Consider the following 13,833-nt stretch of genomic DNA (forward strand, 5'->3'; position numbering starts at 1 on the left):
ACATCAAGCGGTGTTTCAAAAGGAGTTTGTGGTTCACTTCCTTTGTGCAAGAGTGTGTGATGCCTAAGGTTGCAATGTCTACAATTGAATTTACTTTTGCACTCGCTAACTCCGTGGTCAGTTAGGAGGCAATTGTAACATGCACTTGTCACTTTGACGACATGAATACGATCATTTATATCTTTAATGAGGAATTTGGGACAGTTTCTTAACAGATGAGTTTTTTTGGCAATATTGGCATTTCATATTAATTGATTTTGAATGTCTGTTGGAAGCTGATGTCAAGTTATTCTTCGAATTATGTTCAACATTCGTTTGAAATGAGTTGATTCTCTTATCCTTTTGAGATCTGTGATTTTCTTTATTAAGTTGAGCTGATTGCGAGGTCGAAGGTTGAATGTTTCCAACAGATTCTAAAGTCTTGAGTCGTTGCGTAAGGAACTTATCGAAGTCTTTCCATTTTGGGATTGTTGAACTATCGCTTTATGTATTTTCAAAGTCCTGCAGATAGCTTCGTGGTAACTTTTGTGAACATAGATAAATGAGAATTGGATCCCATGTTGCAATGTCAATGTCCAAAGTCTTCAATGTTTCCAAACAACGATTTACAGACCTTTGCAATGACTTAAGTGATGAACTCGAATCAACAGTTACCGTAGGTAGACTGAACAAAGTCTTCAACTGCTCATTCACTTGCATGCGCTTATTCTCATACCGGTCGGTTAGATTTTTCCACGCTAGGTCAAAGCCGTCATGTGTGAGTGGAATATGCGCTATAATGACCCTAGCTTCACCGCCCGTTTTCTATTTCAAATGATATAACTTTTCAACCTTGCTAATCCCCGAATTTTCCACATAAATAGCCGAAAAAAGGTCTCTAAATGTCGGCCACGTCTGGCAGCTACCATAGAAAACATCGGTATCGCACGGGGGAAGCTTTATTGAACGACGTACGGAATTGTCCTGTACAGTCGTTTCAAGTGGCTCTGTTGCCTTATTGGTAAGGGCATCTATTTCTGCATTTATTATTCCTAACGTGGACTTGTATACCGAAATAGCCGTTCTGTAATGTGTTCTAAGTTTAGTAAGGTCAACAGGTGCTTCTCCTTCCTTGGGGTCGTGGTCCCGACAATCTTCGTAGCATCGTTTTACTTGTGTCCAGATACTATCCAGATGAACTCGAAGTGCTTGCAAACAATGCACATTATCCTCTCCGGCGGCGCTAACCTGCGATTCGTTGAAATCGATCAGGTCGTTGTATGCGTTGGTGAATTTCCTTGTGATGTTCATGTTTAGAAAAATGTTTTACTTTAGCAAAAAGTTGCAAGAAAATTTTTGTAAAGGTCACGAATTCCACAAGAACAGTCCAAAGATAGCAAAGAAAGATTCAACCAATGATCAGATATCAAAATTTCTAAAAAGTCAAAATATAACCTCGAGATTTTCAAAAGAGATCCAATTTGAGTTGCGATATTCAGTTTATCGGCTAATTTCGTATGCAAACTCTGAGAAAATTCGTGCTTAAACTTCAAAGAAGTCGACCAAAATCGCTTTAGAAATGTTCAAGTATTAAGGTCACAGCGAAAAAACGAACTCCAAATTGTTGTATAATAATGATTTTTGAATTTTTTTTTCAAAAGGAACAGCAATTTACAGATGAGAATACAAAACGTTAAAATTTGCTTCAAATGTCGATGATATTGTTTGATTGTCAGCAATTTGCAAAATGTAATATCGATAAATCCGACCAAAATCGTAGAAATTGACCAGAATCCTAAAATGTCTATGTGAATCGCTTCGGCAACTGTATAAAAACTTTCAACTTTGTTTTTGTGTATTGCAGAAATGTTTAACTCCAATCAAATAAAAATATTGCAAAAAAGTCAAAAAATGACGAAAATATTCGAAAAACAAAAACGCCAAAAAGACGACAATTATTTACAACGTGTAAGTCCGGTACGTATTTTTCCAAAAGGCTTTTATGACGTAGATGATTGACAAATAGCAAGAAATACACAATATAATGTTAAAGCACTGCAAAGTTCTTCAATATGTTGTATTCGTTATGATGGTTAGCGCAAAATAACAAAAAATGTCGACGTAAATTTGATGTCAAAAATCCAATTTATTTGTTATTCTATGATCAGCCGCAAATAAGGTCTAAAAATATGGTCGTATATTTCTTATTTTCATGTACTGAACTTTCCCAAAAAATGTCCAAATAATTTAAGATGGCATCCCTACGCGTTCTCAGAGATGTGAAGTCCAATTTTGAAGTTTCTCTCTCTCTCTTTATTAGTACATAACATTGATATGTAAATATGTGTTCTTGTACTTACTGCTTTTCTCTTCTTATTTACTTGCAATTTTATGTTAGGTTGTTGCCTCCGGTTATTGGTTTCCGATATTTGAGGTCTAGAAAGAGAAGAAAAATATAAAGTCGTTGCCTATGTTCAAGGTTAAAATTTGAACATCAGAATCTGGGTCCGTTAGAATAGCGGTGATTTTCTCAACTTTTTCTTATTGTTGAAGAAAACAATTTGAAAATACACTTTTTGTACACTTTTAAGAGAAGTTAATGTCGTTCTTTTCAAGTTCAATATGAAACACCGATAATAGAAAAAGGTTATGCACTATTTGGTTTTATTCAAATGTTGTTGTTTTTGTGAAGTTTTTTTTTCCACGGAATGTCACTGGCACACTTTAGAATAGTGCACGATTTTTAACACGATCTGGCTCGAAGGACCAAAATGTTTAGCTGAGGGGGTGGGCGTGCTTACAATTTTGATTCAACAATTTTAACTTTAATTTATATAATCTTCTTAGTTTTGTTGATCTAAATTTGTTCACTTCAATTTTTCTTGTGTTGGTATTTTTACCCTTTTTTTGTTATTTAGTTACACAATTTTTGTTATGTTCCTTTTTTGAAATAATGATTTGGTTGATTTTGTTTTGTTGTGTTTTATTTCGAATTTCAGTTCACAACTTTTTTATACTATTTTTAGTTATGTTTACAAAATTATGTTCTTTTTGGTTTTTCGCAAATCAAAGGTTTTATGGTTTTGTTGTTTTCGTTTTTATTTACATGTTAAATTCACAATTCAGTTTGTTAAATTTAGATTTGGTATGTTTTAATAAATGCCAATTATTTCCAAATTCACATTGATTGGTTTTAGTTTAATAATGATTTAAAATATTTGGTTGAATTATAACTTCCACTTGTTTTCTTTTTTTGTTATAATTGATGATGTCTACTGCTGATCTTTTTATTTGCGAATCTCACGATTGACTAACAACTTCTTGTCTATCCCTATCATGTGGAAGGGTAAACGATGAAGTTGAGAAAGAATGACAACAACAACATTAATGTCTATGGATGTGCATCGACATTAATGTGTATGTATGTCTGTATGTTTATTGAGTTAAAGAACGCAACATGATGGGAGAAAAGATACAAGTGGAAGTTAGAAATAGGAGGAATGCAAAAATTTAGTACAGAAAGAAATTCAAGTTCAAGGTCGGTTATGCAGATCAGCTGTTCTCCGCTTTACTGCAAATTGACGTAAATCGCAAATTATTAAAATCAATGTAAATGATAATAAAAATTAAATGTATTTGAAAAATTAAATATATGGTTCAATCGAATATAGAACAGGGCGTGTTGGCAGATTTCTATTGATTTGGAGCGATTGAAAATGTAAATAAAGGAAATAAACATTGATACTAAGTGATAAAGACAAAAATTGTGAGAGTCTCAATGATCAAAATCGTAGCTCGGGATATTATAATAGTTTCAAATAAATTGAAGTATTTGGTAATCTTTAAAGTGCACAAATATTTGTTTTTATATTGAAGGGGTATTATACGTTTGTTTTGCCCGAAACTCCAGTATCACCGAGGAAAATTATAATTATACATATCATGTATGTCCGTCCATCCATCCATTAGGATTGTTATCAAACCTTAGGCCACAATTATGAAGCGATCGCCACGCTATTTTTAATTAAGGTCATATTTCAACCCAGATAGACACATAAATTTTTTAGGTGACGATGATGAAAAAAATGTTTAGGGTGATATTATTTCAACTCTTTTCTATATGAAACCAGACTCGTGAACTTTACAGTGGTGGTGGTTTTTAGATAATGGAAAAATTGGTACGAATCCTTTTACGATTAATTCTTGGCAGTGTCCCTTACAAACTGGATAATTCAACGAGCCATGCGATATTGAATTAGAGGGAAACAGGACACTATACTCGTATATCTTTTTCATTATATGTGCCAATCTGTTTCCCATCTAAGTTTTTTAAAAGTTAATAATGATTGCCTAGTTTTTCTTTAACTTTACCCTTCAGAAATACAGGTGACAATTTGGCATTGAATGCTTTTCCTGTGTTACTTTCTTGACCAATGTCAAAAGTTTGAATTCTAGTTCTCAGGTTAGGTTAGGTTAGGTTAAAGGACGCGCAGCTGTCGTGTTGGACAGCCACTCCACTCGGAGACCTTATGGTCCATTGTGTTCATCCTATAGTAAGGGTAGGAGAAAAGAAAAGAAATAATAGCATATCGAGTTTAGAAATAGGAAAAAGGAATAATTAAGTAAGTTAGAGGATAGTTGAGAATGATTAAGTAAGTGCTACGGATTGAGAGATTATTTGTAAGGAGAGAGAGAGAGCGAGTAAGTTCTCAGGTTATAATTATGTTGATTCTGTTCATAGGTGGATTTGATATGCTTTCGCAAATCCGCTCTAAGCATTTGGTGACTGTCGTCATTTTGCAGTTGGCTCGACAAGTAGCTTTAGTTTCTTCAACAGTTCGTAGGAGCTGCCATGTGTTATCATATCAAACCCATAAAGTGCACGATATGGCGAGCAATTTATGGTCTGATGAATGGAATTACGCAGGGCACAGCTTATGGCTGAGAGGTTTTGGTCCCATTGCTTGTGGTCTTGTTTCAAATGGGCTCTAATGCCAGCTATAAGTGAACGATTCACTCGTTCAGACGCATTTGATTGAGGGCTATATAATGCGGTGTATATGTGTTTTATTCCCTGTTCGGTGAGGAAAGCGTTTAGATCGTTAGAACTGAATTGGCTTCCATTATTACTTACCAAGACCTCAGGAACGCCGTAGATGGGGAAATATGTTTTAGCAGGAATTCTATAATAGAAGACGCAGTAAATTTCCGTAGTGGACAGAGCTAATGGAATTTGGACAAGTGGTCCAGGACGATAAGGAGTCCAATATATCCACTTTTACTCCTCGGATATGGGCCGAGGATATCAGCGTAGAGACGTTGAAAAGGACGAACGGATTCTGTCAAATTCCCCATGGGCGGCTTTAGAATTTGATTTGTGAACTTTGTCGTTTTACAAACTTCACAATTTCGCACATAACTGCGAACATCCTGCACCATGCCAGGCCAAAAGATAGTTCTTCTCATCAGGTCCAATGTCTTAGCTATCCCTCTTTGCGCAGCAACATGATTGTCGTGAGCCTTGGAAATATTTTCGTTTCGAAGCTTAGAAGGGATCCATAGCTTCCAACAAGTCTGTTCCTGAGCCTCTTCACCTGTGTAGTGTTCAGTACCATAATATACGTACTTATCAATAATTTTGATGTCAGGGTATTTATTAGGATCGTTAATAACTTGACTCTGCAACGCTTCGTAGTCGTCGTCTTCAAAATGTGGGGAATTTAGGTCTACGCCTGGTTCTTATATTACCATAGATGAGATTTCACCGTCCGGGATTCTTGATAGGGCGTCAGGTCCCAGCAAAATGTTCGATGCCAAAGATGCTATTCAAGAATGGGTGCAAGTCAAATGGAATGTCATTTTTTCAGCATCTTCACTCATTCTTTTTACAAGAGCGTGACCCCCAAAAGATGAAATTCATTTTCAGATCCTAAGCATGTCATCTTTACTAACTCGATGGAATGGCATCTTCAATAATTCTTTGGCATGGCATCTGTTCACGTTCGTGAAGCGCCGTTGGTAGTTTTTGGCCTGGCGGTTAAGACGAAGTGGCAATGCCTTAGATGATTACCATTTTGATGTGGCAACTCTGTGAAAAAGGCTATTTTTGGATATGGCAACCCCCTTGGAAGCTGTCACTCGCTGTATAATATTGAGCGATTTATTTTTTGTTGTAAATCTAGTTACAAATATTATAGTTGATTTTTAGTTCGTAAATGCGCGCAGACGCTTTTGATTAAAGCTATAGTTGAATTTCGTTATTCGAGCGCGTAGTCGTATTTGGCGCAATTGCTTAAATAATTTATTAAAAAGTTTTTATAATTAAAAATAAATTTAATTTGTTTGAACTTTCAAAACCTAATAAGAGGAAATTGTTTTCATTTACACCGATATCGTTCGAAAATAAAAAGTGTTTTTTTTTATTCTCTTTGTTTTATTTGCAAGTGTTTTGCCTTTTTTCCTCCCTTTATTGGCTCCAGTTTTGATCCCTGGTTGCCGCTCTTTTTTGTTGTGGGATTTTGCCCAATTTGTTTAGAAGCTAAACATTGTCCTTCGAGCCGGATCCGGAGCATGAGGAGCAAATTTGCCTTATTTTTGAGAAAAGGTATTTATTTGCATTAATTTTAATATAAATTTCATTCGTTTTGTTGAAATTTTATTAAAATTAAAATTTATTAAATTTGCATTAAAATTGCATTGTTGGCCGACCACCTAATACTTCTGATACGTGGTTGGTAACGCGGTTCAACTGATCGTCGTTTTAAGAGAAAAGCACTAACAACTATCACTGTTGTGCTTCTTCTTCCCTGTTCTCTCTTCTAGTTTTGTTTTGATTGTCCATTCCATCGGGTATTGAAGTGGCAAAAATAATAATTTTTATTTAAATTTATCTTAACAGAAAGTGTTCAAGTGCAAAATATTAAAAATATTTTAAAAAATATTGTTGTGGTCGCTGTTGTGGTATAGTGGAAATAAATTTGTTGAAAGCTTATTGCTAGTGCATTAAATAAAATTTTTATATTTTTTTAATAAAAAATCCACAATTTCGCTAGCGTGAAAGTGCAATTGTAAAAAATATATTTTTTGAAAAATAATTTGTGGCTGCCGTGTTTTGTTACGTTTGGTGATAAATTTATGCCGATTTGTTTTCCTCTATTCATAAGTCAAATAGGACAAGATCAGTCACATTGCTTCTACGGATTATAACTTTTTGGATAGCAATTGTCTCTTTTTATTGATCAGCGTGTCACAAATATTAGTTTAAACGGTATATTGGTATTTTTTACGTTCGCGATTTCTTTTTTGGTGAAAATCGTGTCTTCAGCGTTTTTATTCAAGTTTGTTTAGTGTTTTGCTATTACCAATTGGGTTTACTGTTGTTAGATAAACACTAACAACTAACACTGGATTACTCGTTAGTCTTCTTCTTGTTAGTTGATTTGTGTGTTTTGATTTTTTGCATTTTTCCTTTTTATTATAATTTGTAAATCATTTTTATTATTTTATTAAATTAAAATATTTTCAAAAAAGTGAAATTGCAAAATTTGAATTGAAAACGCAAAATAAAAATATAAATAATTTGGAGTGATCGCTAATATTGAAATAGCAAGTTTGTGTGTTTTCATGCAAATTTCTCTGGGCTGTTTGTTGTTGCTATTGACAGGTGCAGTCCAAGCTAGAAGGAGACTTGTAATAACACGGTGAGCCGTCCTTAAATTTGCAATAACACATTATTGGTGTGCTGATTGGGGAATAAGTCAATTTGTTGGGATTGATTTTGTTACCCATTAGTGTTTACTGCTGACAGTTGCAATATAAGTGTGAAGAAGGCGTGTTATAGCAAGGTGACTCTTTCTTCAAATATAAATTTTTAATTATTGGGTTTTTAATAATACAATAGTCGTGAAATTTTCTGCCTTTAATTCGTTTTTGAGTTTGGTGAAGACATTTCACTCACAATTTTGGTTTAAAATTCGTTGCTATTGTTGCCTTTTATAACTATTTCAAATAGTTTTTTTCCTTTTGTTGAAAATGGCAGAATCTAAGGATCTTCTAAAATTCAGAGCACTTGCTGCCTTGTTATTAGAATTTGAGGCTGATTTTAATTGATTGAGTTGTCTCAATCCTTTGTCGATCGATCTGGTTTGTCTTCTACAATGGTTAGTCCTAACCGAGCTGAAGGCTTAGAGAATTCATTTGGTGACCATCGTTTACGCTTACCCCCGTGTACTAAAGAAATCTTTCATGGTGATTATCTGTCTTGGCCGTCCTTCAGGGACTTGTGTACCGCAGTGTATATGGACTGCAAGTCAATTACTCCAGTGGAGAAGTTGTTTTATTTGCGTCAGAGTACACAAGGGGAAGCTTTGGAAATAGTCAAAAAATCTCCTTTGACAAATAATGGTTTCGAAAATGCTTGGTCTAATCTCAAAGAAAGATATGAGAATAAGCGAATTTTGGTAAATAGCCAATTGAAGATTCTTTTCAATCTTGTTACTGTTAAGACTGAATCTGCCGGTGAAATCAAAAGACTTCAAAGGGACGTCAATAATTGCATTACATCCCTTAAGTTGCACCAAATTGATATTGATAGTTGGGACCCAATATTTGTGTTTTTGTGCTCCACCAAACTGACTCTTACAACTTTGTCGTTGTGGGAGCAAACGGTCAGTAATAAGACTGAGATTTCCAAACGGTCAGATTTGGACAATTTTTTGAGTGCTCGGTTTCAATCTTTGGAAACTGTTTATGATCTGACAAATTCGTTTGATTTTAATAGTCCTGAGGCTTTCAAAGCTCAAAAGTTGAATACTCCTAGTGAAGGAATGAATTACTCGCGAAAGGTTAGCAAAAGGTCGTGCATTGTCTGTTCAGAAGAACATAATTTGAAATATTGCACATCATTTTTCAAAATGGACGCGAAGCATAGATTCTTAGTTGTTAAATAGAACAATCTTTGCATAAGGTGTTTTGGTAGTAACCATTTACTAAAGAAGTGTCGTAGTAGTTCCAGTTGTTCCATATGTCATGGAAAGCATCATACTTTGTTGCATAGGGAATCACATCTGTCGAATTCGGATTCCAACGCTGAGGTGGATATCAGGCCTAGCACTAGTCAACAAGCTCGACATAATTCGACTAGCGAGGTTAATATACAAAATTGTTTTGCTGACACCAGAAATCACATTTTATTGGGTACAGCAATCGTTAACATTGATGTTAATGGAAATATTTATACTGCCAGGGCAATTATCGACTCAGGATCCCAGGCTACGTTCATAACCGAAAAATTGCAGAGGCGTCTCAATTTGGCAGTTAGACGAGCCAATACAAGGGTTTCGGGACTGAATGATGCCATTGCCGGATCTTCAGTGGAACAATGTAACTTTGTTTTGAAATCTCCCCATAGTGTAGAATGCGATGTTGACGTCTCTGCTTATGTTTTGCCCAGGTTAACGGGGAATTTGCTCAGTTATACAATAGATATACCTAATTATATTTCGTTGGGAATTGCACCGTTGGCTGATCCCAAATTTGGAAAAAGTAGCCAAATAGATATTCTGATTGGAGGAGACATTTATCCTCAGATTTTGTTGGATGGAAATGTTTTGAATTCTCTAGTGGCCCAAGAAACTATTTTTGGTTGGGTTTTAACGGGACCAATTTCTGAGGCAAGTTCTCTGATCTCATGTTGCACTTTGGTAGATAGTGAGCTACCTCATGTTTTGAAATACAGTCCACAAATTAAACGTTGTGAAGAGAAAAATGATATGGTTGTACGATCAGTTGATATAATGCCACATTTAAAGGGAATGGGACCTAGTTCGTCCGTATCCAAATCAATAAAAGTACCTAGTTCGTCCTATACGTTATCTGGGCAAGGACCTCGTTCGTCCAAAGCCATTGTAAATAGTGGACCTCGTTCGTCCAAAGTTAAATCAAATAATTTTTCGAAAATTGTTTCTCAAAATGGACCTAGTTCGTCCAAGGAGAAAACCGAAAATGGACCTAGTTCGTCCAATGATAATGCCAATGGTGAAAATCGTTCGTCCAAAGGCGTAGCTGGAATGGAACCTAGATGCCCAGAGGTTGCAACTAATAGTATGCCAGCCTTTTACAGAAGGAAGACTTTTAAGGATGGAGGCAGTCCCAATTTAATGATGCCAATCGATGGACCATTTGCTAAAGGACAAACGGTTGTGAGCAAATCTAGAAGATTGCTTTGAAGTCGAGTTCGGGATCGTGTCTTGTTTTGTGTGGTCGCTGGATGTATAGATTGGTAATTGTGGCAGAGCCACATTCTTTATTTTAATTTTTTGTTTGTTTTTTGGTTCGAGTCTTTTCAGAAATCGTGATTCCCAAAGACTGAACGGGGGCCGGGATGTTCACGTTCGTGAAGCTCCGTTGGTAGTTTTTGGCCTGGCGGCTAAGACGAAGTGGCAATGCCTTAGATGATTACCATTTTGATGTGGTAACTCTGTGAAAAAGGCTATTTTTGGATATGGCAACCCCCTTGGAAGCTGTCACTCGCTGTATAATATTGAGCGAATATTAGTTTTTTGTTGTAAATCTAGTTACAAATATTATAGTTGAGTTTTAGTTCGTAAATGCGCGCAGACGCTTTTGATTAAAACTATAGTTGAATTTCGTTATTAGAGCGCGTAGTCGTATTTGGCGCAATTGCTTAAATAATTAATTAAAAAGTTTTTATAATTAAAAATAACTTGAATTTGTTTGAACTTTCAAAACCTAATAAAAGGAAATTGTTTTCATTTACACCGATATCGTTCGGAAATAAAAAGTGTATTCTCTTTGTTTTATTTGCAAGTGTTGTGCTTTTTTCCCCTTTGTTGGCTCCAGTTTTGCTCCCTGGTTGCCGCTCTTTTTTGTTGTGGGATTTTGCCCAATTTGTTTAGAAGCTGAACAGCATCTATACCAATCCTTTGGCATGCCATCTTAACCAATTCCCAAGAATAGCATTTTCACTAATCTTTGGCATGTCATTTTCACCAACCCTTTGGCACGTAATTTTCATGTCTTGTTCGGAAAATGGAAAATGCTGTATTGAAAAAATTTTAATTTTTTTATTTTATTAATTCAAAGGAATTAATGAAATAACTATAATTTATTTATCATCATAAAGTTTACATCTATAATTGCAGTTTGTTCTCGTTGTTGTAACAGTAGTTAATATGTTTGTATTCTCATTTTTCTGCTTAATCTGACTCTGGGTCTATCAGTCGTAAGAATGTGGCTATTTCGCTATTTATATGGTTTGTAACCACAAAGCTGCATACTAAAGTTTTTTTTAGCAGGATTGGTAGGGTAATTGAAAAGGAGCAGTGTGTCGTGGGGCCTGTGCTGTATGCTGGGCAGATATTTTGCACGGTGTCAACAGTACTTGCCCTATAGGAATTTTGACGGCTGCACCATCCCGAGCGTATTGACCCAACAATACTCTGGTTTGTCCTGACAGCTGGCGCTTCTCAGCTGCGATAGATGATGGATGTTCTCCAAGGACCGCATTCACACGATATTTGTTTACTGCATCTGCGACTGCATTCGTACGAATGCCACTTAAACCTGGTTGAAAGGCTTGTTGATCTAGAGGTTCTCTCTTGTAACGTTACACTTCTCTTTCTAGATTATGAGCACGGCTTGCTCTGAGTGAGTCCTCTGCTAATATGGAGATGGAGATGGCCTTCAGCGCAGTTGTTATGCTGCTTACGGATCCTATGCTATTGATCGGCAACTGGAAAGTTATTTCTGATGCTGGAAGAACTATAGCCACAAGGATCCATGCTACGGGCGAAATCGGTTAGTAAGATTCACATTTGCTGGCTTCCTTTTCGGGCTTCAGTAGCTGGCATATTTTCCAGACTTCGGGAACGATGTGTTTGGCAAGCGACAGGTTGTAAATTTAAGTGAGAAACTTGACTTCCTGCCGTCCCAGCTGTTGCAGTCTAAACACCGCCGCTGCACGCAACAGAGTTTACTTCCTCCGCAACAGGTTTTGATTCATCTTACAAAAGGATTTGACTTCCCGTCAGTGCAGTGCAGATTTCGACATTGACTCAAACTGCAGATTACTATTTCGTGAATTTTATTTTACAACGTTTTGGAAATGTTTGTTGTTTTGTAGGGATCTACAAATCGACTTGTTGAGCAAGGTTCTCTAGAGCAGGCAAGGAAACTTTTATAATTGGTCTGTTCCTTTACTTTTAAAAATGGTAATTGTTGCAAAAATGGTAAAAGTGATGAACTGCTCTCATATAAATTGTATGCTTTTAAAAGTAAGGAAACACTTTGCGGGTAAAAACTGGTAACCTCAGGCACGTAAAGGAACACGACTAATACCAAAGAGTGCGGTCCGACTCTACTTTTAGCTCAATGATTGGGGCTTCCCAGCATAATAAATCTTACATTGCTTTTAACGTACATATTTAGATAAAAAGAATATATACATGTGTAAAAAAAAACACAAAATTCATCTCTATTGGATCGATGCAATGGGTTCAAATGCTAAGGAAAATATCGGATCTATCACGACTTCCTTTGAATTGGTTCAAATGCTCAAGAAACGATCGGATCTTTCACGACTTCCTTCGAATGGGTTCAAATGCTGATGAAAAGATCGGATCTTTCACGACTTCATTTGAACCAATGCAAAAGATCCAGTGAAATCATGGCATCCCATGGAACCACTTCCATAAAACTTTGCTGGGGTACAATGTGGTCTTTGCCCTTTCTATGACTGATAGAAAAGCGATATGGTTCAAGCTTAAAAACCCACCTGGCGAGTCTCCCGCTTAGGTCGGGTTGGCGCATGAGCCACAGCAAGCTTGAGTGGTCGTTTACCACCTCAAACTCTTGAAGCTAAACACTCTTGCTCAGTAACGCTATAGTTGCGCTGCGAGGTGTTCAGCTTCTTGCTCGTAAACGCTATGAGCTTCGCATTACCCACATCATCGAGTTGTACCAGCACAGTACCAATACCATAATCGCTCGCGTCGCAGTGTAAATAAAATTTCTTTGAGAAATCGTGGTTATTTAACACTGGAGCGGACGTTAAGAGCGACTTGACACGTTCACAGGCTTGCTGTGCTTCTTCCGTCCATTTGAACTTTCTCTTGGTGGATACAACTTCGGTGATGGGGAACGTCTCAGTCGAGAAATTGTGGATGAATTGTCGATACCAACCACATATACCCAAAAAACCGCGTACCTGCTTCAAAATTTTGGGTACTGGCCAATTGACTATTGCCGAGACCTTCTCGGGATCTGTCGATATTCCACCATTACCTATAATATATCCAAGGTAGTTTGTTTTAGAGACACACCCTTTCGAAATTGGGTGGCAATTCTCATCAGTACCTCTATATGCGTATTGAAGTCTTCCGACACAATCACCATATCATCCAAATAGCCGAAGACCGTGTGGCGTAGATCTGGTGGACTGACCTCATCCATCAGTCGACACATTATCTGTGGGGCATTGCACAGTCCGAAGGGCATAACCATAAATTGGTAGATTGGTCTACCCGGACTGTGAATGCTGTCAACTGTTTGGATGGCTCATCCAGACCTATTTGCCAGAACGCGTCATTAAGGTCTAGCTTTGAGATGATTGGCCCTCGGTAACCTCGAAAATTGCCCTCTATGTGTGGAAGCGGGTATGCGTCTTTCTTGGTAATAGAGTTCAGCTTCCGCGCTTCCAAACATAACCTCACCTTGTTGGGTTTTACCACGAGCCTCATAGGAGAGCTCCATGGTGAGGAAGAGGGTTCAATAACCCTAATTCTAGTATACGGTCTATTTCCGCAAACATGAGTTTTTCTACCGCGGGCGAAACCG

At 36.8% G+C, this 13,833-nt stretch overlaps 1 protein-coding gene across 1 annotated transcript; it reads left to right on the forward strand.

Annotated features, from left to right (window-relative positions):
• Nucleotides 1-8,135: 8,135 nt before the first annotated feature.
• On the forward strand, nucleotides 8,136-10,334 carry LOC141388158 (uncharacterized). Its single transcript, XM_073958192.1, has 3 exons — nucleotides 8,136-8,833; nucleotides 8,945-9,884; nucleotides 10,326-10,334. The coding sequence occupies exons 1-3, from the start codon at nucleotides 8,136-8,138 to the stop codon at nucleotides 10,332-10,334; spliced, it is 1,647 nt and encodes a 548-aa protein (XP_073814293.1).
• The last annotated feature ends 3,499 nt before the right edge of the window (nucleotides 10,335-13,833 follow it).

Source organism: Musca autumnalis, unplaced genomic scaffold, assembly GCF_047663935.1.
Source record: "Musca autumnalis isolate F117 unplaced genomic scaffold, ASM4766393v1 scaffold_63, whole genome shotgun sequence".
NCBI classification, from domain to species: domain Eukaryota; kingdom Metazoa; phylum Arthropoda; class Insecta; order Diptera; family Muscidae; genus Musca; species Musca autumnalis.

Excerpts from the sequence above, each read along its gene's own strand:
- LOC141388158 (XM_073958192.1), top strand. The coding sequence starts at position 8,136 with ATGGTTAGTCCTAACCGAGCTGAAGGCTTAGAGAATTCATTTGGTGAC. Across the intron at positions 8,834-8,944 it reads TCGCGAAAGGTTAGCAAAAG|GTGTTTTGGTAGTAACCATT; the intron begins GTCGTGCATTGT and ends TCTTTGCATAAG.